This window comes from Lagenorhynchus albirostris, chromosome 7 (assembly GCF_949774975.1).
Source record: "Lagenorhynchus albirostris chromosome 7, mLagAlb1.1, whole genome shotgun sequence".
NCBI classification, from domain to species: Eukaryota; Metazoa; Chordata; class Mammalia; order Artiodactyla; family Delphinidae; genus Lagenorhynchus; species Lagenorhynchus albirostris.
Genome location: NC_083101.1, coordinates 112,054,802 through 112,081,709, shown reverse-complemented (window position 1 = coordinate 112,081,709; position 26,908 = coordinate 112,054,802). Strand labels below are relative to the sequence as shown.

Below are 26,908 nucleotides of genomic sequence, written 5' to 3'. Positions count from 1 at the left end.
GCGATGCCGCACTGAATCCACACTCTTCAAATAAGAACCAAACACGCGCATGTGTCTGTAAGCATGGCGTCTATTTTCTAACATGTGAAATAGAAGCTATGAGGGGAAAGGATCCAAGCCTTTTTACAAAACAGAACTGAGAACAAATGGAGCCCCGCATGGCTGCACCTGTTACGGGGCTTCTGCAGGAGATGATAGCTCCCCCAAGCCACTGCAGAGGCCCACGTTATAAACACTGCAACCTGCAAGGGCTCCTGCGACACCACCCCCAGCTTCCCAAGCGGGCTCTTCGCATGGTCCTGGGGCAGCTCTACCAAGCTGCTTCCTACATCACGTGGGACAGAGGTGGCCTGGGATCATCAGGGATTAGCTCGGCTCTCAGCTCAGGAAGGTTGGGGGGAGGCCCGGGCTGTTCAAAGCCTGCAGTTGTGCTTTGCTTCAAGGCATAAATAATATCTGAAAAGAACCCGTCTTTTCATTTCCTGGCAAAGGAAACATCTGACCCTCCGGCTCATTTGGCCTGATAATCTCCATTTTTAAAAAAGTGCCAAGCACGTCAGTCCGTGCAGGCTGGCAGGAGTCTCTTCTGAGAGTGGGCGTAGGTGGTCTTCTGAGAGCACCCTGCACTGGGTGGATGGAAATAGCATCTCAGCCCTCACATCCTCATCCGAGGGGGATGGGGAAGGGTCTTCCCACTGCTAAGACTAAAGCAGTCTGGGCTCACACCCCAAAGGGGGAGCACAACCCATTAAAAAACAACGCTATAAATGGTGGCTCATTACCAGGCTGGCCCTCGACGTGACTCAATCTGGCAAATGAACCGAAGTACCACTTTTATGGAAAAATACATTATGGGTTCACGCAAGTGACTTAACCGACTTTGGAATGATTCTTTAGCGGGCTGAGGTTGCTTCTTTAGTTGAGACCAGGGTTTCTTCTCTTGGGCTGGCATTTTGCATCAGATAATTCTTGGGAGGGGTCTGTCTGTGCATTGCAGGATACTGAGGGCATCCCTGGCTTCCACCCTCTAGATGCCAGCAGTACATCTCCCCGGTCCTTTCCCTCCTGCCCCGGCTATGACAACCAAAAACACCTCCAGACTTGGCTGGCGTCCTCTGGGTGAGAGAACCAGTGGGTTAGGCAAAGGGAAAGTTCATCCTGTGCATACCATACTCCGTCACATCCACACTCGCTGCTCCGAGGCTTGGGCGCGTTGGAGAGCAGCGGGCCCCTTGCATGCGGAGGGTATGTGTCGGGGGGTGGGGGATGTTGCTGGTGGAGGGGGGGGCGCCACTCTCGCCATCACATCCGTCCCAGCGTTAACTCGAGCTTCTAAACAACACTTAAGGGATATAAATGTTTTTGGTCTTTACTGAATGTTTTTTTAAAAGGTTGAGAACTTGAGAGCGCGAATAAGAAACTGCCCAGAAAACGATTTCCTTTCTTTACAAAACACACCGTACTACGAAGCAGAGACAGACGCACTTGGGATCCTGCCTGTGACAACACAGGACACTGGTGATGTGACCGATGACGGTGGCAGCTGCCGTCTGCCGATGGCTTGGTGTGTTCCACGTGCTGGACTGACATTTCATACACGACACAAATTGCACAGCCCTGCCTGGCGGTAAAAGAGGATCATCTCCGCTTTACAGATAGGAAAACTGGCTCCGAAAAGTCGAGGAACTTGCTCAAAGAGATGCCATTGTGCTGTTCTGCTGAATTTGCGGTAATATATTTATAGTTACATCAATTTTATCTCATGCCTTTTGAGGAGTTGATTTTTTTTTTTTTTTTTCGGTTCGCGGGCCTCTCACTGCTGTGGCCTCTCCCGTTGCGGAGCACAGGCTTAGCGGCCATGGCTCACAGGCCCGGCCGCTCCGCGGCATGTGGGATCCTCCCGTACCGGGGCACGAACCCGTGTCCCCTGCATCGGCAGGCGGACTCTCAACCACTGCGCCACCAGGGAAGCCCCGAGGAGTTGATTTTTTAAATCTCAAATACTGAACACATTTAAGAGAAATTCGGTATAACACTTCCCTAGGTTAATGCACTACTCCACGCTTCATCTGAGAGGCAAAGGATGCTGTGCACTTAGTGCTGTGGGCGCTGACCCCCTCCTGGATATGTTGCAGGGGGTGATACACTCAGGTCTCAAGACATGGCTGGCACAGTTTGTTGAGGCCCCCTGACAGAAGGAGTTGAAAGCATCTCACGGGCTACTAAAAACATTGCAAAGCAGAGGATAAAAACGCTAGAGCCATGTAAACTAAAGCAAAATGTATAACAATAAATTCCACAAAGGTCGAGTAGCTGTGAGACAACTGTGAACTTTGTACAGTTCGGCTCAGCTTCCTTACGCTGTGCATGTTTATTTGCAGAGATAACTCTTAGTTATTTTTGGTGGCAGAATGCTACAGGGGAATGGAAAACAAATCCACAGGAAAGTCTAAAACCTCTCCTGAAGGGAAGCATTTCCAAGTTAATCGCTCACGAACCAGGCATGTTTACAAAGGCCTGTGCCTTTTCCAAAGCTGACTTTTTTATTTTTTAAAAATTTTTATTGGAGTATAGTTGCTTTGCAATGTTGTGTTAGTTTCTGCTGTACAGGAAAGTGAATCAGCTTTATGTATACATACATCCCCTTTTTTAGATTTCCTTCCCATTTAGGTCACCACAGAGCACTGAGTAGAGTTCCCTATGCTAAACGGCAGGTTCTCATTAGTTACCTATTTTATACATAGTAGTGTGTATATGTCCATTCCAATCACCCAGTTCATCCCACCCTCCCCTCCCCCCTTGGTAACCATAAGTTTGTCCTCTACATCTGTGTCTCTATTTCTGTAAAGCTGACTTTCTTGAAATGTTTATTTATCATCTGATAAAGGTGCCAACGTGCATTTCAATGGTTTAAAGTCAGAGTACGGAGCTACAGCAAAAATACACTGGGTAACTGGTACCTGAAATAAGAGGGAACCACTTTCTGGCACCTATATATTCCTACTTACCTCCAGCAAAAGGAAAACTGAAAACAGGACATTCTGTGGCCATTTGTGGTTCCTCATGTTATTGGACTTGTGGGTTATTTCTGTAACATGGTTGGTGGACCACCCCAAACGTGTCCTTCGGTGAACTCCAAAAAAAGTCTTCCTCCGGAAATAGCTCACACATTAGCCTCTCCTCATCTGTGGGAATGAAGTGACAACACGAGGGACACAGAGCAAAGCAGCTGCTGCCCCTGCCAGGGACAGGAAATAGCCCATCCCTTCTAGGGCCCGCGGGGCTGGCGCCGGGAACAGCCGTCTCACTTTCTCAGCACCAACAAGAAAGGGGACTCCTGGAATCACAGAGCACACGTGGTGGGCAACTCGCCAGACGGCTCTGAACACACCTGGGTGTGTGCACGCCTCGTACGCAGATCATGGCGGGGTCCTAACCCTGCCTCTTTGTGACGGTGACGGGGCTGGTGCAGCGGCCATCCAGCCTCTCATCCACTCCGTCTGGTCAGAGGCTTTCACCACCCCTCGCCTGCCAAGACCTGGAGGACGAGCAGGTGCTGGTGGGCCCAGTGGGCACCACGCACCCGCTTCTCATCTGGATGTGTGAGCACCAAGGCCACCAAACCCTCACACTCACTGGAAGGACCAGAAACAAGGTGTGCAACGTGGTACGAGGGCTTAGTCAACGGGAGTGGTTGCTAACGGGAATTACACTCATTTTGTTTGCTTTCAGCAGTGGTCTACTGTGTACACAGGTAACATTCCTACGTAGGAGCACCATTTTCCACGCTGTATCAATCACCTCCTTGTTACTAACACTGCTGCATTTAAACTCCTGGCCAATCAGCCCAGAAACGGAAATCTACATCCTGGTTAGCACGTGGGCATCTTCCTGTCAGAAACGGAGACTTAGAGACCACGGGTCCTCGAGTGGCACCACCATGCACGTATTTTATGATGAGGATAAATGTTCTGCCGTTTCCCCTGTCTTGCCTGGTTGTTCTGAATATTGCTCCGTGTTACTTGTGTCCTGAAATGCCTGTTACTATGTACGGTGACTACCAAAGCTGAGCTGGAACATCAAGGGCCAGGATCACCAGTTCTTTTACAAACTCCACAGTGTGTCTTCCTTACGAGGTTTGAGAACAGCCAACGGATTTCTCAGCACGGCCACCGGCCACAAGCATGCCCAGAGGCTTCTGATGCCCCGCCTTGCGCCCAGGCTCTGTCTCCGAGGCACTGGTGTCTGCCCCTTCCTCTCCCGGCGCCCACAGACGGAAGAGAAGTGAGCCCAGGGGACCCCGGCTCTGCCAACCTCCCAATGAGAGAAACGACATACGGGGGCCACTTGCCAAGGCTGGACCCCTACCATCAAGACTTCGCGCAATCTCCCTGGCGGGGCCACTACGACTCCAAGGCAGCCCTCACAAAGCCACGGTTGAGGTCCAGGCCCCAGCCCCACTCTGTTCCTACGCTTCCCTCCTCTCCTGGATACAGGGCTCAGAGCCCCACCCTGGCTCTTTATACCCGGGACCACCTCTGCTCTGGGCCCACGGGAGCCGCAGGCTCGGTCTGGAGTCCCTGGTCCCCTGAGAATCCTCCCCGAGGCCAGCCCAGCAGAAAGACCCGGTGGGGTCCAGGGACCTGAGTGTGTACACGTTGCCATGGTCACCGCCCCTGCACAGGTGGGATGTCACTTCCTCCTGTCCTGCAGTAGGAGGAAGGGGCTGCGCCGTCCCATCTGCTCACTGTCAGCACGGACGGTCCAGTCACAGCCACTTAATGACCACAGGACCGGGGAAAAGTCACATAAAAGAGGGGTTGGGACTGCACCGTCTCCAGGGTCCCTTCTAATGGGAAAGTTCTGCGGTCCCATCGTTTTACTTGGTGGGGAGGGAGTTCCCCTCTGCCAGGTGAAGCATGCAAATGTACACATGGTATTTTCGTGACCATGATACTTGCACTAGAGGGGAGAAGCTGCATGACGCTGCCTGGCCTTGAACGGCCGTGTAAGGAGCAGCACAGGCAGTGAATGTCGGGGCATGACTGGGAGCTGAAGCCTGGACTTGTCAGACACCCCATCACCCGGCACCTAAGGAGACACAGTGTTAGCCTCTGGGCTTTCTTTTTTTTTTTTTAAGATTTTTTTGATGTGGACCATTTTCAAAGCCTTTATTGAATTTGTTACAATATTGCTTCTGCTCTGTGTTTTTACTTTTTGTCCGCACAGGATGTGGGATCTAAGCTCCCCGGCCAGGGATCGAACCCGCACCCCCTGCATTGGAAGGCGAAGTCTTAACCGCTGGACCGCCAGGGAAGTCCCAGCCTCTGCTCTTTTTCAGAGCGATTAAGATAAAATGAGGAAAAGAGATTAGCAATGCAGGCCTTCCTGGGGCAGAGACTCTTCTGGGGGTTAGAGGGCCGTGGGCTGGGAGGTACACGAGGGAAAGGGCGGCAGAAACGGAGCAGCTGCTAAGTCAGATCCGGGTCCTTTCACCCTCACCCCCACCTGCCAGGTCATTACTGGAGAGGCTCAGAAAGTACATCCCGGGCCTTCAGGTCAATCAATCAGGCTTGGTTCTCACACCTGAGATAGGAAGCACGTAGACTCCTGAGGGCCCACAGTGCCCCGCTCCGGCCACAGTCCTTCCTGAAGTGATCTGGTACGTGGGAAGGGGATGTGCACCTTTTGGCCAGAAACTCATTCATGAGAAGCCAAGCACTGCCCCTATGCCACGGGTTATTTCTCCCCCCTGGCCAACAGTCTAGAAACTTCAGCCAGGTCCCCGGGAGCACACACGATCTCTGGCTGCTGGTGAGAAGCTGCACAGAGACTGCTCTCAAAAGATGTGACCTTTAAACCCACAGTCCACGCATTAAACTGACCTTTAATGATAGACAACTGCTATGTTCCTTGAAACAAATTAAAACTCCCATATACACAGAACATATACTTAAGGAAAATCCACTTTACATCCACCCCTACAATATCCTGTACGCATTATACCGCAACATTCCAAGAGGCCTTTTAAAAGACTCAAACGATACATACAATATTTTCGTTACTGTGATACTTTCATTAGAGGGGAGAAGCTGTTTGCGTTTTGTCTTCCGAGTCAAGAGTGAAGGAATGAATTCATTACTGCTTTGAACCCTTAAGGATATCTACTTCTTGGATATCTCTCTCTTGCCTTAGAAAAATAAGACAAAAGGAGATGTTGAAACGATCTGCATAAGAACAACGGACACGGAGGGTGCCGGCCCCCAAGTCCCTCCCCGTAGTTTCTGACACGGGACACGACTGGACAGCCTACCTGCCCCTCGGTCCTTGCTGTCCTCATGCAGCAGCTTGCCCACGGAGTTATACCACTTGAGCTGGGGCTCAGGGAGGCCATAAACGCTACAGTTGATCAAGGCACTGTTCCCTTCCTTGACGATGATATGGTCGGTTCTGGCAATGACCACGGGCACTGAGCCCACGACCGTGTCAGTGCCATTTAAAGTGCTGTTGGCCACACTCTTAGCGGTCGCCAGAGTGGACACTAGGATTAACAAGGACGCAGAAGGCAGCAGGCATACAGGCAGAGGGCGCGTCACGCCGTCCATCCTCTTCGCTTGCTCTGCAAGGCACCAGAGCAGGTGGGCCAGGGGAGTCTTCTAGCAGACAACACCCTGCTCACAGCAGGCCAAGGGCCAAACCCGGCCTGGGTCCATGGAGTTGGCTCTGGATTAAGAACCTCTGTGAAGAAAACAAACAAAAAAAGCCACGTAAATGTTAGCGCCCATACTTTAAAATGATTATTTATAAAATGTTAGAAACCCAGCTAAAGTACACATCTGTGTAATTTTTAAATAGCACACAAATTCAGAAGATGTTCCAAATATTCATGGAAATCGTGATGATACACGTCTGTTATTTTTGCTACTGAAACATATGACTCTTAGCAGGAACATGTTAACTTTGGACCACACGACTTCCTGGGGCTCAAAACCTGACTCCGGGCTTCCCTGGTGGCGCAGTGGTTGAGAGTCCGCCTGCCGATGCAGGGGACACGGGTTCGTGCCCCGGTCTGGGAAGATCCCATGTGCCGCGGAGCGGCTGGGCCCGTGAGCCATGGCCGCTGAGCCTGTGTGTCCGGAGCCTGTGCTCCACAACGAGAGAGGCCACAACAGTGAGAGGCCCGCGTACAGCAAAAAAAAAAAAAAAAAAAAAAAAAAAGCTGACCCCTGCTTCTTTCATCCCGCACCTCGAGGCCTCCTCCCATCCCTCACCTGTCCCCGTCGTGGACACCGGTGGTGCACCTGGGCCCTCCTAACCTCTCTGCTGGCCAAAATGAATTCCAGCTCCTGCAGTGTGCACCTGGGCTCTGCCACATCGGAAGGGCCCCCCAGAACCAGTGCGGTGTCCCCCTCACCCCCACCAGGACACCCCCTTCCCCTTTCAGGCAACTGCCCCGGCTCCTGGAGCCTCCGGGCGACCCGCACCACCCGCCCTCATCACTCACTGAATGCCTTGCTTTCCAGCTACACCTGCCTCCCTGGATGCAGGGGGTGACAGGACGGGTGGCTGCACTTCTTCACCCAAGGATCTAACCTTCACCTACACCTCTACTCTCCATTTCATCCACTAATCACACGGCCACACCCAGGACCCTTCTGCTCTCCAAATTCTAAATTCTGAAGTTCCAGTTCATTCTGAAGTTCTCAATACCCGTCTTTCCCTGCACCCCACCTTCTCAGTCCCCTCACTGGGCTTCCTGGACGTCCTACTCTCCTCAGGTCCTCCCTCTCACCCAGCTGGCTCACTTCCTTTCCGCCCCCTGCCCACACCCGGGCACACGGACTGCACCCCCTGCACCCTCAGCTCTCACTCTCCCGCCACAATCCCTTTGCCAGCGCCCAGCCGCGATCCACCCATCGCTTGCCGTCCCAGCTTCTACTCCTTGGAGACTGGAGCAGGACTGGGTGGGCATCCTACACCCATGACGTGACCACAAGAATAAGAGGACGGTCGCCAGCCCCAGCCAGGTCCTCCGTGACAGCTGGCAATCCAGGAGAACTTCACTGAGGAGGTGGCCCCAGAGCTGAGGGCTCTTTGGGAATCAACCATGCCTAGACCCCAGAGAAGAGCATTCCAGGAAGAGCCGACAACCAAAGGAAACGGGGCACTACGAGATGGGCCCAGATCACCTAGGGCTTTGGAGGACAGAGTAAGGAATCTGGATTTTAGCTGACGTTCATTGAAAAATGTTAAGCAGGGAAGGGACAGGATGTGATTTGTCTTTCTTAAGATCAACTTTACTGTGGCATAATTTACAAATTAAAAAAGTGCCCATTTTACGTATGCATTTTAATAGGCTTTGACAGATTTATACACTCACATAACCACCACGATAAACAAGATATAGAATGTTTCCATCACGACCAAAAGTTCCCTTGTGTCCCTTCCCAGTTTTAGTTTTGCCACGGACCCATTCCAGTTACTTCTGTGTACGGCGTGAGGGAGGGATCTCCCCACACGGACACCCAGCCATTTCTGCACCACCTGTAGAAAAGACCATCCTCTCTCAGCGGACTGTGTCTCAAACACAGTGACTCCATTACTAAACTCTTCCTGCTGTTCCACTAGTGCCAATGCCTGGCCTGAGTCCGATGTCATCCTGACTGTACTGTCTGCCTCAACTTTCTTGGTATCTACAGAGTCTGAAATTGTCCCTGACACTTTACATGCCCAACGGATTGCTGAACGAATGAATCTGTCTGCAAAAGCAGAAATTATCACTTCAATCGTGTGGACAGTAACACTGAAGAAGTACCAGGGGTGATAAAGCAGCCTCAGACCACAGACTTCTTCAGTCAGAAAGACACGGGTTTTCTTAGAGCTACAGCCTTCCACACATACACCCCACGGGGCCGGGTGCCTTCCTGCCCAAGGCGGCCCACACACAACTTCCCAGTAGGAATTGTAGGGCTGAGGAGCATGACAGACACCCTGCCGTGGCTCTGTCAATGGTTTTCTATACTTGGGCTCATCTTGTGGTTTCCTTTTAGCAGGAAAGCTGACCTGCGCCATACAGAACGCTTAAGAGCACGGCCTCAGGTTTGAGAGCGACTGGGATCCCACCCGGATCCAACCACCCCGAAGGCCTGGGTGTTTCCGGCCCAGGACTTACCACGTAAGGACTGTTACAAGGATTCATGATCAAATATACATCAAGCATGCATTGCTCAGCTTGAAAAATAAAAATTACTAATACAGCATATAAAGCATCCTTTACTGAAGCTACGCTTCTCGACTTTATTCTTATTTCAGGTTGTTATCACACCTTGTTTTTGGTTTTGCTGAATACATTATGACTACCATCCCACCACCAGAAGTCATGACAAATGGTTTCTGGCACTGGTTCCTTTGGTGGGACTCAGGTCTGAGAAGCATGAGCTCTGTGGGCAGCGAGCGCCTGCGGACACTCACTCCCTGGCATGAGGCCGGGGCAGACGCCCGACCAAGGACCTCAGGGAGGATCAGAAACAAGTCGGTGAGCGAGACAGGTTCTCATAAATATGTGCAGTAAATACACTGTGACCTTTTTTCCCACAACTAGGGAGAATGCAGCAAATGGGAGATCACAGTGGGTTTTAAGGTGTGTAAATCAGAGCTGCTTTCAAACAAAGGCCGGCCACATGGTTTCTACTTTCCAACACACTGTACCAGCCAGGACAAAGGGAAGGGGAGACGGCTGTGCTGTCATCTTTTAATCATGTCAGTGGGTGTTCTGGGCTGGACACACAGCGACTGCTCCGAAACGGCACTAGCTCGCTTAGAGGCCTGACCAAGTAAGGGGAGAGGCTTCCCCTCTGCTGCGGGCATGTTGGAGAGCTGACTCATCCCTCCCCTCCTTTTCCATCTGAAAAGTCACTGGGGTGCTTCGAAAGCAGAACACGTCGCCTATGCGCTGTTTGGAAGCCAAGCGTTTGTACTCTAAAACTCTCTGTGAACACTCATTTTGGAAAAGAAAGCACTCATTTTTGAAAAGGCGCACTAACGAATTAACAGGCTTTGGTAAAGAATTCACCGTGTCTCACGCCGTGCCCTTTCAGTTCGGATTCTCAAAAAAGTATTTATTATGTGTTGGGCACACCGCCAGGCGCTTGGGGGCGGCAGGGGGCGTTGGGGGCGCTAGGAACCCAACAAGCCACAGGCCGTGTCCGCTTACAATCCCTTGTGGAGAGAGACAGGTAAATTCAATGCGCTGTGCAGGTGCCGGGAGACTGGGAGTGGCTGTTGGCCGCATCCAGGCCCAGCCCAGCTCCCCTCCCCACCTCCAGGAGTCCCACCGCCGACCCCGGGGCAGATGCAGCTTGTGCCAGCCTCCTGACACCCCTCCCACCCAGGCCCTTGCTTTTCCCAGTTCCGTGCTGGGGAAACATCCGCTCAGTAACAAGGAGAACGCGTGGAGGGCAGGAACTCGGCGCAGTTCTGCAGAGTTTCCTCCATCTCGGCCGCCCACGGTCCTGCTTCCCTCCCATACCTGCCCTGTGGCCACGCTGGGGTGGGATCCACCGGCACCTGCTCAAGAGGAGGGAGGTGCAAGAAAAACATAAAGACATCGCGTCCCTCTGAACGCTGGGGAAATGTTCTACAAACGTACTTTGTTCAGCCTGTCGGACTCTGCAGACAGCATCGTGACAAGTTCAGTTGATAACACTGTCACGCTGGGAAAGACATTTCAGCCACTGTAGAATTAACCACGAGGACTGTAATCCGGCGGCTTAAAATGCAGTCCTTCAAAATACAACAACGAAGGCCACAGATTCCCAAACCGGGGTTTAGAGACAGCCACAATGGACAAATTGTTAAGGTTCACATGTTTGCTCAGGGCCTTTGGGAAAACGTTCACAGAATACTTGACTTTTTTTTTTTTTTTAAACGAATGAAACAAAAGAGAAAACGCTTAGCAAGCATCAAATGTCCTTTCTTTAACTTGACCCCTTTCTTACTTTCCAACAATTGCATCTTATCTAAAAGCATTTTAATAAAATGCTTTGTGGAGGCTTATTTGCTATCTCTGCACCTATAATAAAACATGACTACTGACCATGAATTTCTGGAGTTGGAAGGAAAAGGGCCTCTTGTTTCAGGGTGTTTTGAACTACATGAACGTACAGGATTGTTTTTTCTTGGCAGTGTTCGTGCTGGCATTTCCCCATCAACTGTGAATAATTTTATACTTCACAGAATGGGGTTTTGTCACAAAATCTACGAAGAGTTATCACCATTTTTCATTTGTGCGTAAATGATGTGACGGGCACAGGGGCCACCTTTTAGATAAGACACAATCTTGATAGGTCCCTACTCATCAGGCGAGGTGGGAAATCTCAACTTCTGGTGGAATGGACAGGGCCTGACGTGCTCATTACATCGTAGATGCTAACGTTCAAAAGGGGTAGCCAGCTGCGGCCACTACAGATATCTTTCTGCAACTTCCTTTCCCATGCATCATAATCCATGAAAACTACCTATGCTAACCTGTTTTACAAACATGGTTTAAAAAAGATTTTCTTTGGCAATGTTAAAGAAAAATGACAAAATTCTACCAGGCCATTCTTTCTCCCCTAACTTGAGTGTTTAGGTAGTTAAGGTGATGTCTGAACATGGGCTACGGGAATCCAAAGTCAAAGATGAAGAGCTTTGTGGAAGAAGCACGTTCCTGCCACGGTGACTGTAGCCCAGCATCACATCATTTAAGCTCTAAATCAGCTAAGTTCTATCTCAATGTCCAAAGTCGCGCTACAGAAAGAGGTTCATCTGGGCCTTCTTTCTTCCCGACATGTGTCCTAGAATCTGTCTGTGCAGGACTCCTGATGTCTCTAACCCCACAAAGGTAACTCTTGACTCAGATGGTGATAGTTACATGAGAGCGTGAAGAGCATCCTGTTTAGGTGACGTTCAGAAGCACTGAGCACCAATCCAAACCACTACACTTTAACTGAGAAGATTCCCTGTGCGAGGCACACTGCCGGGGTGTGGAACACACAGGGAAGACACGGTCCTCACCCCTGTCACCCAAGAGTCAAGGAGGAGGACAAAGTCAATCAATAATTACAGGACAGTGTGGCAACCGCCCCATCAGAGAGAGGTCAAGGATCCACATGGTACAGGACAGGAGATCCAAGCGGCAGAGGGCCCAGGAAGACCTTTCTTCCAAGAAGTGACCCAGCGGTTTAATTACAAAGGAGTCCACCAAGGGGGCCGGGGCCAGAAGCTGACCCTATAAGAGGAAATGGTGATTACAGAGGACCCAACACACTCGGGGAAAGGTGTGCGTTAGGCATCACTGGTGACGTGCACAAGACGGGGGGCTGGAAAGGCAGAGCGCCCGGATAACAAGGGGAGGGCCTGTAACACCAAGGATGGGGCACGCCCACAGGTAACGGGGGGAGTGACCTCCAGACAAGGTCAGCAAGCTCACTGCACAATTCAGAAGGAGCGAGGACAAAAGGTCTCATTCCTACTTTATCAACTACACTGATGTTCAGGCCTCTATTTTTCTGATACACAAAAGGCACCTACTTTTCAAAAATGGATCTGTTTTAAATCACTGTTTTTCAGACCTAACAATGAATGACAGGCCCAGAGATGCCATCTAAGTAATAGGTTATTTTTTATGGGCGCATCGTGTGAAGAAACCCTTCTTAGAGCTTCTACACAGTTTTTCCACAGGGTACATTTTTCTGGTTAAAAGTAAGAATCATGTAAGATAAAGCTCTCATAAATATAATGGTTAGAAAAGGAGAAAGAGAAAAAGAAGAGTATTAAAGGCTTCCCTCTACAGACAATGACTATTGTCAGGTGAGATAAAAATGGTCCCATCGCATGGGTTTGTTCACAGAACAAGAGGAATAGATCTGGAAGAACCTGGGTGTCTCTTCTAAAAGGCGTTTTTTTTTACACAAGATGAGAAAGGGAGACCAAAGAAGGTAAGCAACTGACCTAGGGTCACACAATTTATTGGCTTCAAACCAGGATACAACGTCACGCCCATGTCAGGCCTGATTATCACGTTAAAACCTCTCATTCCGTAAAGGCGATTTTTCATTGTTCTAGCAGTTGAGACAGGCAGAGGACTATTCTAATCACAAGCGTATCTTTTAGAAGAGCTTATTGATGTTTTAGGGTGTAGTTAACGTCTTCTAATTGTCATTCTAAATGAATAGGCTAAAACACTTTTGGGCCCAATTCATGTAAATTCTTAATTGATCAGAGAGATACTTCCTCGGGAATCTGACGGTCCAAGGAGTAAGCCAAACCTGGGAACTGAATACAGATGGGACACATACACTGGTGGACGGTGCCTCTGTGCTACCAAACCTGTTCCTGAAACACATCACAATGCAGATAAAAGGTGAGGATGCTGTGTTGGCACTTTTCTCTTACCTTTGAAACTCTGATGATCAGATCCTATACGGGCCCTAAAGCTGGTCCAGAAGCACCTGGGGCTGCTTGTCTTTCTCTGCCCGCCTCTACCACTAGATATGTTGTCCAGCATCTCCCAACACCACTTAAAAAGACTGTCCTTTCCAAACATCCTCCCTACTCTTTGGAACGTGTATATAGGGAGATACATATTTTCACCCTCGTGCAGTTAATTTCTCTTACGGGCTAACCTACAGCACAACTTCAGCCAACCTTCAATTCTTGTTTTAATTTCATTGCAAGCCCGTTTCCCGAGACGCTCTTGGTGTATTTCATGCATAAGCTCCTCTGTCCAGAGCGAAGCCAGACAGGAGCTGGTGGGCGTATGGGAGCCTGGACGCATCAACAGGCCGGCCTGGAAAAGTGGCCAGAGGATTCGACGTCTTGGGGCGATGTTGGATGGACACGCTGACCCCCGGCTGCCTGCCCGCAAGGCCAGCGTTCTGCCTGGACAGAGGGGCAATCCGCCCCCCCCACCCCCAGCTGCCAAAATCAGAGACCAATATTCTTAACCTGCTTCCTAAATATGATGTTTAGGCCCGACGCGATTGCGAGTTTAGATTTTCTCGCGGATTCTGGTACACGCCGTAAACACTTAAGGCCGTGGCAGTGACAGCCCCTTTCTCAACCCCACCTGCCTGTACACAGACCAGCTCCCAACTGCCAAGGGTGAGGCACTGTGTGCACTGAGGGGGGCCCTTTTCCACAGAAGCCATCCCTAAGGGATGACTGATTACTTCTCCTCCAAATCCACCATCCTGTACCGCAACGAGCAGGGGTGTGGCTGAGCTGTGGAGGGAAGGAACAGCGAGGTGTCTGTGTCCAGACCAAGGTCCCCCTGCAGGGAACAGTCAGGGCAGAGCACCAGGTTGCCAGCTGTCCAGGACTTGGTGGATGGCCAGGAAGTGGCCTGGGTACCACACAGCACGTGGGGACTTGTCCTTTGCCGGGGATGCACCTTCCTGAGTGTTCCCACCATCCTGTACAACAGGGCGCCAGCTCCTGAAGCCTTTAGACGTCCATCCACACCCTCCAGATGCCTCACCTCAACACAGAGGGGAAGCAGCTCGGGTCCCTAGCGGCGCCTGTATGCGCAGGCGGGATGGGGTGGCTGGGGGCTGCGGGGAGGGACCCTCCTCCCGCAGCAGGGTCAGGGCTCTCCCTCAGCCCCACCCCTGGCGAGCTCAGCGCCACCACAGAGCCTCGCTGCTCGCGTGGACGGCGGTGAGGACCCGGGTGCCGTGGCCACACCACCCAGCGCCCCCTCTTCAGACCAAGGCCCACCACGGAGTTAGCCCCTGCTGTGCCCCTGCCCGGGCCCTGCCAGCTCCATTTCGCTTGCTAATGCTTGACAGAGAGGCCCTGCAACTGCTCTTGCAACCTGGGGGTATCACTGTTATCCTGGCGATGCTGTGACCAGACAAATTCTTTGTAAATTCTATGTGAACTACAGAAAGGTGTGGTTGGTGCTCAAATACCCGCCGCCATCCTGGGCACCAGGCGTTCGTTACGTACTTTTGTAAATGTCTGGTAGTGGCCTGTGCATGGGGAGGCCTCAAGGAAAACACACCAGGAACACTCTTTAGTTAGCGCAATGCACATTTCCCAGGGCTCCTCACTGAAGGGTAAAAGCCAGAGGGCCGGGACTTCCCTGGTGGCGCAGTGGTTAAGAATCCGCCGGCCAACGCAGGAGACACGGGTTCGAGCCCTGGTCGGGGAAGATTCCACACATCGCGGAGCAGCTAAGCCTGTGCACCACACCTACTGAGCCTGCACTCTAGAGCCCGCGGGCCACAACTACTGAGCCCACGTGCCACAACTACTGAAGCCCGCGCGCCTAGAGCCTGTGCTCTGCAACAAGAAGAGCCACCGCAATGAGAAGCCTGCGCACCACAGCGAAGAGTAGCCCCCGCTCGCCGCAACTAGAGAAAGCCCGCGCATGGCAACAAAAACCCAACGCAGCCAAAAATAAGTAAATAAATTTATAAAAAGAAAAAAATAAAGCCAGAGGGCCTTCCCATGGCCACTACAATATCTGCTCACTGGCTGCCTCCCAGCCTCAATTTCTGACCTTTTTGCCCCTCTCGCTCCGTGCCAGCCACCTGGGCTCCGCTAACCCCGGAAGCCGCCAGGCTCGCGGGAAGCCGCCCGCGCCATTCCTTCCTCAGGTCCGAGCCCCTGGGATGCCGGCAAGGCTCCTGCACACCCCCATTCTGACTCTCAAATGTCACCTCGTCAGCACCCTCCCCCTTGTGTGATGTGAGTCGGTGTGCTCCCCCCTCCCTCTCCCGGGGGCTGGGCTTCTGTCCCAGACGAGGGTGGTTCGTGGTCACGAGGGTGGTTCGTGGTCACGTGGGTTGCCGCCCCCCTCATGGCAAGCACCTGGCTACCCACTGGGTGAGCTTAAACCCCTCTGGGTCCTTTCCTTTAAACAGCTGACTAACTCACTGGGCATCCACACTGGCCCTGCTTTCCTCCGAATTCCACCCATTTCTTAGGAATTCTAGGTAACTGTGTCCATTCTTTACCACAAACCTAACTTTAAAACATAAACCAAGGTTTCCCCAGAGCTCAGTCTTCACAGCACATCCTTCCCTTGCAGGAGAGGCAGGTGCTCCCACGTGGACCTGGGAGCAGAGGCCCAGGACCTGGGTGGGAACCATGGGGGCCACAGGATCCGCCGTTGGAGGACTCGGGCCTGCGAGGTGAGTGAGGTTTACGTGACTCTCTTCTACACCTGAAATGTACATTCCTATGGCTGCTGAAATGGAATTTATATTTCACAGCGTCAAAACCATCCCTCATTCCTTGTCTTGCTGGTGTCTGATGAAGGCCATTCAGAGTTACCGCAGAGGAATTGGATCACCCAGGGTTTCTTCTTTCATCAGGATAAAATCTCATCTATTTGAGTAAATATGCTCAGTAACTGCAGAGAGTAGTTAAAATTCTTTTCTTTCTCCCTCCTTTACCAGCCCATTTTCACAAAGTGTAATTGTACGGCCAACGTGTTTCCCAATCACACGAGTGTTCTTACTAGACTCTCTGAGAACTGGATGTCAGGAAAAACAGGTCAGAAGAGATTCTGAATTCACACTCTGCTTGATTTCATTCTTACTAACAGCATGAAGGCAACATCCCTTATACTCACCTAGCATTTATGGTTTACAAGACACACCCGAGGACGTTACTCGGCCTCGCCTTCCCACGAGCCTATGACGTGGGGAAGGACCACGCAGATCTGTCTACAATGACAGCCGAAGAGGCAGAGGCCAAGCCGCCAACCTGTGCATGGAAGCCCCTCCAGGACCACATCACCCCAGGGCCCACCCAAAGGGCTCCTTTCGCCTGCCCACGGTGACCTGGGAGTGGACACTACAGCCCCGGCAAACTGGCTAAATGCCACTAACATCCAAACTGTCATAACTGTTATTTTAAAATGATAATTTAAAAATACTGTGATTATTTAAAGAATGATTATTATTTTAAAATTCTGTGCATAGGGCAATACTTTTCAAAATTCAGTTGGACCAGAATAATCTTCTAGCTGAGTTTAATGCATATATCCTAAGGTCAGTCCTCCCCCAAATTTAAGTGGGTTTCAATGTGGCACTATGGAAAATTATCTTAACAAAAACACCAGAAGGAAATTGGAAATGCGGCTTCAGTGGTTTCCATGCAGCATCTCTGAAGGAAGCTTTGCTTTTCTCTCAGCTCTGACGGGAGAAGGCCCTGCTACGCTGGGCACACTCTCTGGGTGTTCTCAACGATCTCTCAGTGGGGCAGTCAGATTCATCTGGGTGATAAAAACAATTAGGACTCAGTCATCCCAATGAAGGGGAACTCCAAGTATCTAAGAGGCCACTAATATCACTTCGATTCCAACTGCTGTGGGGCTTAAAAAACTTTTTAAGACCAGGTCTTTACCCTAAAGGTGCTTACAATCTTGGTGATAACCTGTATACAAAATGATACATCATTAATTAAGCACTACTGGGTAAATACCACAGAAATCCAGACGAGGGCCAGCTGGAAAGGTCAAAGAATGGTCACGGGGACTGGCCAAGTCTTGAAGGGTGAGTAAAGGAGACAGGACAGTTTCCCCAGCAGGAGTAACGGCTTAGTTTAGCAAGTAGGGGTGGAAATAAAGCACGGCCTCCCAATTAAAAACAAAACTCTTCACTACAGTATGTTTCAGCAGGACTCAGGCCGTGGATCTGCTGTGTGTGCTCATCTCAAGAACGCTGGCATATCAGGGCACTCCTCCAGAAGTTCTACTTAATAAGAGGGCCTCCAGGGCGTCTTAGGAGCAACGACAAAGAGGACTTGGCGACAGAGATCCATTACCCCAGTGAAAGAAGGAGGGGAGACAGCCAAAATCTGGAGGAAGGGATGGATGCCCTACAAAGGCAGGAGGGAATCAAGTCCACTATAGGTCCTGGGGTCAGATGTACAGGGAGAAATGCCCAGCCCCCGGCCAGGTAAAGGACTGGTAATACTCAGATATTTTCTGGAAATTAATTTCAAGTTCCTCAGAAGTGTTTTAAAATGGAGAAGGCCGTGTTACCTTTGGGGAGTCTAACAAGAGCTAGACTCACTCAGAGACCAAGTCATCTAGGGCTGTCCAAACCCTGAAGGACAAAACCCTTCCCTCCAGCACATCCAGTGACAGGGCAGTGCAGCCCAGCAGCGGTCTTTAGCACCGCAGCAGAAATCTACAAGATGAAACTAACAACAGCATCTGAGAAGCAAGCACAGCTCCATGGCTACTGGAAGTTTAAGCCACCCCACGGGCCATCCCGGGGTGTGAAGACCCAGAAGGAAGGACTGGGTGGGAGGCCAACAGTAATGCGGTCAGTCTTCACTCCAATACCTTCTCCTGCAGAGGACCAGAGAAAGCGGGCTCTGCACCTTTAAGAAAGCACAGTGGCTGTACACCTACCTACCCCCCTCCCCTTTGCAGGGGAGAAAGGGGTTAGCTGGCCAACTTGGGATGGTCCCCACTGCCACAAATATCACAGAGCTCTCGCTAGTTTCGAGAGGGTACGGAAAGGTACAGACGTGGGAACAGGCACATCCTGTCTTATCTAGGAGAACTACTGCTTTAATGAATCCAGCCTGCCACCTCCAGCGCTGTCAATGGGTAACTACTCCGATCCACTGATTCTTTTTTTTTTTTAAGGAGCAATCTCTTCCCTTCCAGTCTTCCTGGAGCCCTCAGCCAACTCGAATCCTCAATGGAAGGAAAGGGTTGGGATGATATCTGAATATCTGCTCAGCAAGCTTCTTCTTTCCCACCGATGACAAAGACAACTTCAGCCCAGCTTCTCAAAGAGTTACCTTCTAAATCCAGAATTAGGAAGTCCACCCACAGCGACTTCCTCTCAGTCTCATTGGCAAGCCCCAGAGGCTTCTGTCCAGAAGCTGGACAACCACCAGGGAATTAATCCCTTCTTTCTTTCTCCCACGTCACTCTGATGGGCCCCGTCCTGGCTGACCTGCCTCGAGTCCTGCCTGCCTGCAATCCACAAACCAAGTGGCTGCTGAAGTGGGCTGACTCTGAGAGATCCGATTCAGACGTATTCCAGGTCTTCATCCCGCCACCAGCGTACAACTCAAGTCCATGGCAGGACACACGTGATCCTTCATGCTCTGACTCCCGCCTGCCTGTGTAACCTTATCCCTGGAGCTCCCTTGGCACCTCTGCACCGTGCTTCCTTCCATATTCTCACACATCTGGCAAACCCCTACTCAGCCTTCAAGTTCAAAGCCAACCAGGACTGCCCAGGTAGCCCCCGACACCCCTTTTCTCACCAACCTTCACCCAGAACTTCGTATTTTCACTGTAACCGTCTTTGTGCACATCCATCCCTCCGCTAGGTTATAAGCTCTCAAGTTATCAATATTTGCTGAATGAATCAGTGAATGAATGAGAGAGGCTTATCTGAAGGTACAGATTTGGGGACATCGGCGTGTGGGTGACTGATGCAGTCATGAAGAAAAATAAATCACCCAGAAGGAACACAGTGGACCACAAAATGAGAGGACTAAGGTTAGAACCCAGGGAGGACAGACCCTCAGAGGACGAGGGGCCCGTATCCCAGAGCCCAAGGGAGAGGAGATTCAAGATAGATAGAACGGTTTACACTGACCTTGTCCTGTACAGCGGAAAATAGTTATTGCATCACTATGTAAGGAAGTATGGGTAAAAATCTTACAAAGTTCTGCAAACGGAAGCTAAACAATATAGATCCACGGTTTCATTTTCATTAAGATACGTTTTCATCAAGTCTTACTGTTGTTCCCAGGATCGGATTTTGCCAACGCAGGGCTTCCTGCACCATGTTGTCTGAAAAATCTGTTCTCTCTTACTAATTTTTCTACATATAGTTCGGTTTCAACTTGGAGCCACTCCTGTAACACTAAGGTAGAAGATTTCTTCAGATGAGGTTTTCCAGACACACAGAGATGTCAATTCAACCAGACCATACGTTTTTATACACTATTAAGCCCTTGTATGTAAAAGAGACTGAATAATATGTTTGGAGAGAATGACTGAATTTCTTATATTTAAACCCACAGGTTAGGGCATCTGGTAGTGTAGCTGTTGCCCATCCCCCAGCAAACACTGCTGACGGGTTGTCAGAATTTCCCAGCTGAGCCTGTACAAGCCCATGACATGGCAAGCAGCTCCTACCAACTGGTCAGAGCTGGCCCAGGTGACGTGGCATCATTCTCAAGGTAACTATGTTAAATCTGACTTTCCCCCAGGTCCCCGCCCACATCTGGTCTGCACAGGTGTGTATGCAGCAGAGCAGCTGCCTGTTAAGAGGGCAATGAACAGAAACAAAGTAGTCCAAACGAGACTCGCCCTTCTGCTCTACTTTCTACGTCCTTCCTGCATTACTTTCTACGTCCTTCCTGCATTACTAGCTGTGAACACAAGTCTTCTTAAGCTCTTAATTCCACACATGCGTACTAATGTCATTTCAGATCAATGGAGAGAACTGAATTATACGACACGCTGGTTCCAGACTCCCATCTGCCACTGACCACCTCTAGTTACACACCCTTTGTCGAACTGCCCTGTGAAACCTGGGGTTTAGCTGTATACTGCTTTTTCAGGAAGAGAAACCTGGCAGCGGTTTGTCCATCACATGCTCCTGTTTAAAAATCTTCAGTTGATTTCCCATCGTTTATCTATAATAGGATGAAATCCAGACTCCTCTGCCCCGGCCTGACTCCATCACACCAAACCGTTCTTTGTCTATGGCTGGATGACCTTTCTATGGCTCCTTTCTATGGCACCAAGTCGTTTATTGACTTATACACACATTTGTTATCTTTCAGTTCTGTGGGTGAAAAGTTCCACATGGGTCAGGATGGGCTAATCAAGGAGCTGGCAGGCCTGTGCTCCTTCTGGAAGGTGGGGGGGCAGCCATCTGTGTCCTGGCCTTTACCAGCTTCCAGACGCTGCCCCCATTCCTTGGCCCCTTCATCTTCAAGGCTAGCAATGGCCAGCCAGTCTTCCTCCCATGCGTCTGACACTGACCTCTGCTTCCCGCTTGCGATTACACGGGGCCCACTGGATAATCCAGAATAACCTCTCCATCTCCACATTCTCCATTTAACCACATCTGCACAGTCCCGAAGTGGACATCTTGGTGGTGGGGGGGCATTACCCTAACTACCATCATGGTGGTCTGCCTGGACTTCCCTGGTAGAAGACTCCTATCCAATTCCTTAGGCATTCCTTAAGATCCTACGGAAATGTCACTATTTTCACGAGGCCCCTCCCCTTCCAACCCAAGACACGCCTCTGGCAGCACTGACTTTGTACTCCAGTTTATTTGTGCTCAAGCCTGTCTCTCTGACTAGACTGTGCATCACTCCGTCTTACTCATTTTTGCAGCCTTAGGGGCCTAACTATAAAAGATTGTGGGGAAGAAAAATGAATATTTTAATGAGTAAAGGCCTCAGGCAGAGGCAAGACCAATAAACACACAGGACTTCTGAGTATAACCTAGAAACTAGTTCTGACAGCTCTTAACTGGTTCTTATCACATAATCAACCAAGCCCTTTAATCCTTTAATGATTCCAGGGAGGTCTTCCTGCAAACTTAAAATCAACCATTTGCATCTAAGGCTGTTTCTGACTTTAAAGTGATTTGCCACAGATCACAAAGTGTTGTCAAGTGTCCTCCTGGGCTTGGCTAGAAAGGGGCAAGCCACATCCCAAATGCTTGCTTAGATGCTGAATTAGGGAAGTGACCTTATTTGCACTATTTCTGAATTCCAAGAAAATGATTCTCATCTAACAAATCTGACTGCACTTTGTTGGGGGTTAAAAGCAACTTTGCCACAATATTTGTTTGACATTTCAGTATCTGGAAGTTCTTGCATAGAACAAAAAGTTCAAATTAAGCAAAGTTTAAATGGCCTCATATCTTTAAATTGCAAGGCAAACGAGGAATTGAATAAATTTTGGTCTCGTGAATGGGCAAAGCTGTACTTTTAAAGGCAACAGTTTGCCATGAATATCCAATGTGACTAATAGGACTATGCACTATAGAAACCTAAAGACACGTAATTAAAAGTAAAATCTATGTGCCCAGCAGTTGAGCTGCAAGACCCAACAGTTAGGTACAAAAGAGGAGAGATTATCACCTGTTTCCGAATTTGAATACAAAGTCTACTCTGCTATTTTTTCTTCCTTAGCAGTAATAAAACCTCTCTTCAACCTAACTCCTGTTGGTTTTGTTAGTTTCAGGTTAGCAGAATGTGGAGTTCCCAAAGCCAAGAGTGGTGTTTAAATGCGCCTTCTGTTAAATTTCATTGTCTTTCCTAACACTGATAAAATAGGTAGGATTTTCAGATCCACAAGGGGGGGGGGGGCTACGGATCTGTATCAAACTTCACATTCACAAAGCGGAAACTCAGGCCTAGCTGCTTCCTCCAGGTCAGCAAAAAGCCAAGGGTGAGGGTAGACGGTCTGAACACCCACTGAGGAATGGAGCCTGAGAACATGGGCCCTGCCGTAACGGATAAGCTGTACATACATGTAGTACACACGGCAGATTTTGAACTGGATGCATTTTTATAGAAAAGGGAAGCACAATTTCTCAGTATTTGTGTCGAGCTTTTTTCAAACTTCTAAATTCTTCTATAAATATATTAAAAAAAACATTTAGGGCAATGAACACCACCAACCAAACTCTGGCTAAAATGGAGGACTGCAGGCCTAATTTGCAGAAAGAGTCATCATGTTGCCGCTCTTACTGTCTGGACACTTCACTCCTGTTATTACATCTGGGTCACCTACAGGCACGACACAGACCCCACGTGGGGAAATGGTCTGGAGCATCTGGAATGAGAGCTGGAGCCATCTCACGAAAGAACAAACATTAAAAGCTATTCACAACCCAGTGAAGAGCAAATGCACCTCCAAAGTCTAGGTCTATGAAGAACGCAAACCAGATGTTTTGTAATAACCTTAATAAATAAAACAACTGAACCCATTAAGTGGTACTTATGGAAACTGGCTTGAGAGTTAGAGCTTTAGTTAGAGGTGGAACTCGTTCCCACTAGGAAAAGGATTGTTTGCGTTGCTCCTAAAATCCAGTAATCCTAAGGGTGATAATGGTACTAAATGTTTTAAGAACCAACAGAAACGTTGGTGGGACCTTCAAATTTCATTTTCCATAAAAGTTAAACGCCCAGTAGAACTACATTGCTCTAACTTAATCCCTTCTGAAAATAAATTTTCTTGCATATTGCGTTTCATCTTGAACAATTTTACTATGTTCAGCATAGTAGCAACTGAGAAAAAAATGTGTTTCCTTTAGAAACAAAAGTGAGAAAACTTTACAAAAAAAAATTGCGCTTCTGCGACGCTACGCTTCCAAGTGCTTAACATAAAGCCAAAGTAACGGACAACATAGATGGCTACAGTAACCCAACCTTTCTGCAACGAGTATGCTTAAAAACAATGACCATTCAACCACAGTACATTATTTTCTACAGTATGAGCGGGTAATGGACCCGCATACATTTTTTTTCTTTTTGGCTAGCTTTCTTTAAAAGTCTTGCAACTTGCAAGCTCAAGTTTTTTGGAGGGGAAGGCCGGTTAATGGTCGAGCTTAAAATAAATCGGCTCTGCAATTACTCCGTTTTTTAAGCCGATGAAACACGTTTACCTACTCCACGCCATGAAGCAATTCGATGTCAACTTGCTATGGAGTCAAATGCGACAAACTCCAAGAGCTCCAGTGGAGGCGGCGGCTGGCGGCGCGCACAGATCCCGCACCGCTGCGGCACCAGGACGCGCAGCCCCCGCTCAGGGCCTGCCGGACCCGGGACAGTGCACCACCGCCACCCCCCGTCCCGGGGACACTGAGGCCCGGTGACCCGGGCGACCTGGAGTCGGTGAAGGCCCCGCCGCGGCTTGTCGTCCCCTTTCCCCGGAGGCCGGGAGGCTCCTCGGCAGCGCGCTGTGGACACCACGCTCCTGTAGCCGTGGGAAGGCTATGGCACAAGCCTGGGACGCCGTGTTCCCGACCCGCCGCTCCCGGATCCCGCAGCATCCTGCGACCCAGGAGCCCGCCGCGGGGATCCGGGCGCCTCCCGGCGCGCAGCCCCGGCCGCGGGCCCCTCCAGCCCGAGAGCCCCAAAGTTGCCCGGCCGCGTTGCCGGCGGTGGCGACTCGGCCAACACGCGGTGCTGGGCTCCCCGCCGCCCGCGCCCCCGTCCACCGGCGCCCGGCTAACCTGACGCCGCCTCGCCACCCCGGCGGCCGCCGCGCGACCCTAGCCATGGCCATCCCGGGAGCCGCGCCGATGCCCGCAGCCTCCCGGCGGCCGCCTCTGCCCCAGCGCTGGCGGCGGCGCGGGCTGCGGTGTGCGGGAGCGCGGAGCCACCCGCAGCTCAGCGGGGCCGAGCGGCAGGGCGGAGCATGCCCAGTGCGCGCGTCGTCGCCGGGTCTTCTCGGCAGCGCGGCGGGGCGGGGCAGCGGGCCGGCCCGCGGGGGAGGGGCCAGGGTCGGGAGGCGGCTCCTCAGTCCCCGCGGCCCCGCGACTGGACCCCGCGCCCAGCTGTACCCGGCCGGCGCCCGCCCCGCGCGGCCGTGCTGCAGCCTCGGCCATCTCGGCGTGGGTCCCGGGTTCCCGCACGTGGGGCTCGGGACCCGCCCTGGGACCGTGACCCCGGACCTACCCCGAGCAGGGCCCCCGTGCGGCCGCGGTGCCCGCGCCGGCAGCGCCCCCCCCGCGCGCGGAGCCTCAGGAGCGGGACGTCCACCGGAGGCTTCTGAGCGGCGGGCTTGGGATTCTATTCTCCTCCTTTGTGACTATCTGGAGGTTCTAAGTTTTCTCTAGTGACCACTGTAGTGTTTTGTCAGTGAGGAAAGACAGGTTTTCTAAGGCGCCTGCAGAAGTTGAGCGGCTCGGTCCCGCAGTGCAAGCTGCCCTTTTCCAGACTGCGGGACTGCTTGGTGCCAGGCCAGCCCCCAGCTCCTTCTCGGGCTGCCCCCGCCCCTGCCGACCCCGCCCCTCCCCGCCCCCTCGGGCTGCGGCGAAAACCCGGAACTGCAGATTTCCCACGGCGCCCGGGAGCCAGTAGTCGCCGGTAGGCGCCAGGCGGGAGCGCTGCCGGGGGCGGGGTGACGCAGCTCCGCTCTCCTCCTCTCTCCCTGTCCCCGGCGAGCTTCGCGGGGGAGCGCCCCGACCCCCGCCGCGGGCCCGGCCGCAGAAATGGGTCAGGATCCGACTGAGCATGCTCGCCGGCTCGCGGCCGCGTCGGGCGCCCAGGTGGACCCAGCCGGGCCTCCGGTAGGGCTGCGCGGGGGCGGCGCAGGTGCGAGGTACCCGGCCGGGCCGCGGGCCGGAGTGTGTGTGGGGGTCTGGGTCACAAGTGAGTGGAATTAGAAATCCTATTTCAACATTAGTTTCATTACCTGAAGAACTTTCAGCTGGTTTCTTTTTCAGGCAACCCAAATCTTTCATTCTCTTCTCGTATTTAATAAGCATCCTTGACATCTGCACGAGGACACGAAGTTTTCACCTGCTTTTTCGAAGATGAAGGCCTTGTTCTCACTCTCAGATCATTGCGCGGTGTTAGAGTCCATTTTTTCTTCAGACAGTTCTTCCGTCCTCTGAGACTCCACGTTCTCCAGGACCCTGCAGAGCGCACTCGCGCCGCCTTGGATGCACTTGGGTGGGCGTGGGAACTTGCTGCTAGCCATCGGTTTCGGAGGAGAAGACGGGAATGGAGAGCCTCCAGGGAAAGGAGACTACAGGCAGGAGAGGAGTAAACTCAGGAACCCAGAGAGATGCTTTCAGGTGAGTGGGGTCTTGCGGGTTTCCTGTCTGGGGAGGGGGACGCTGCCGCACCAAGCTTGGTGCCATGGTGGTGGAATATGAGGGAAAGGGGCAGGGCACAAGCTTTAAAAGAAAACATAGCCCGAGGACATGACATAAACTGGTTACAACCAGCTAGGTCCAAGATGGCGGACTAGTCAGCATCCACTAGACCTTGAGCCTCAGTATAGGCTCATTGTAACACATCAGCTAAATGACAAACCCACAGGTGCCATGACAGTTCCAAGGCTGACCCTAAAGGTCAAAAAGTAGGCGGTGGCCAATTCCTGGAGATCGCCACCCTCCCCCCAAATAGCTGGACTACTCCTCCACTCATTACCCTATGAAATTACCCACCCCTATAAAAACTGACAACCCTGTGCCCTGGTGCCGCTCTTGCCTCTGAGATGGCCCACACTCTTGTCTGTGGAGTGTGTTTCTAAATAAATCCACTTCTTACCTATCACTTTGTCTCTCACTGAATTCTTTCTGTGTTGAGACGTCAAGAACCTGAGCTTCGTTAAGTCCTGAGACCAGGTGTGTGATCTCAGTTAAAACACCATGGGTTCAAGTCCCACTCTGAGTTACACGGTTTCATTGGGATTCCCTCCAAGGGCGGCTTCACTCACCCCTAGTCCAGCCCCAGTTCAGCGCCAGCGTGCTTGGGGACACCCCCTGTAGTGAAGGTCCCTCTGGGGAACAATTTCCTGGGGGGCTTACTCTGGTGCTCCCCAGAGCCCTACCTTGTGCGGAGGTCCCCTGCCTCCCTCTCGTGAACTGTGAGGCTCCATCATTGCCCGTGCCTCGTGAGCCCTGCCCTTGAGCTCGCCCAGGCCCCTTGGAGGTCCACACCGCGAAGAGTCTAGCCTGGGAGAGGATGGGTGAGAATTTGAACCCGGTATGTCCCCAACAGCAGTCACGAGCTGTAGTTGCTCCTCCCTTGCATGTCCTAGCTTGGTGACCGGTACCCCCTTCTTCTTAGCTATGCGCAGCACACATATAGATGTTATCCCAGATTCGCTCATTTGCTTTCCCCCGTCATCCAGCTAGTCGCTGGCCTGTCCACCCTGCCCTTAGACCTCGCT

The 26,908-nt window shown here is 51.4% G+C and overlaps 1 protein-coding gene across 5 annotated transcripts in view; it reads right to left on the bottom strand.

Annotated features, from left to right (window-relative positions):
- The window catches only part of MFAP3L (microfibril associated protein 3 like), a 44,274-nt gene extending 19,458 nt beyond the window's left edge, over positions 1 to 24,816 (bottom strand). For 2 of the 5 annotated variants that reach the window (XM_060155823.1, XM_060155819.1), the window contains exons 1-2: positions 24,237 to 24,403; positions 6,314 to 6,738 (exon numbers count right to left, since the gene is read on the bottom strand). In XM_060155823.1, coding sequence (XP_060011806.1) covers positions 6,314 to 6,605 — 292 coding nt within the window. In that variant the 5' untranslated portion in view covers positions 6,606 to 6,738; positions 24,237 to 24,403. Of the gene's footprint in view, positions 1 to 5,157; positions 6,191 to 6,313; positions 6,739 to 23,886; positions 24,025 to 24,236; positions 24,404 to 24,681 lie in introns of those variants that run through there. The other 3 variants (XM_060155820.1, XM_060155821.1, XR_009541710.1) reach the window with 3 other exon arrangements.
- Positions 24,817 to 26,908: the final 2,092 nt, after the last annotated feature.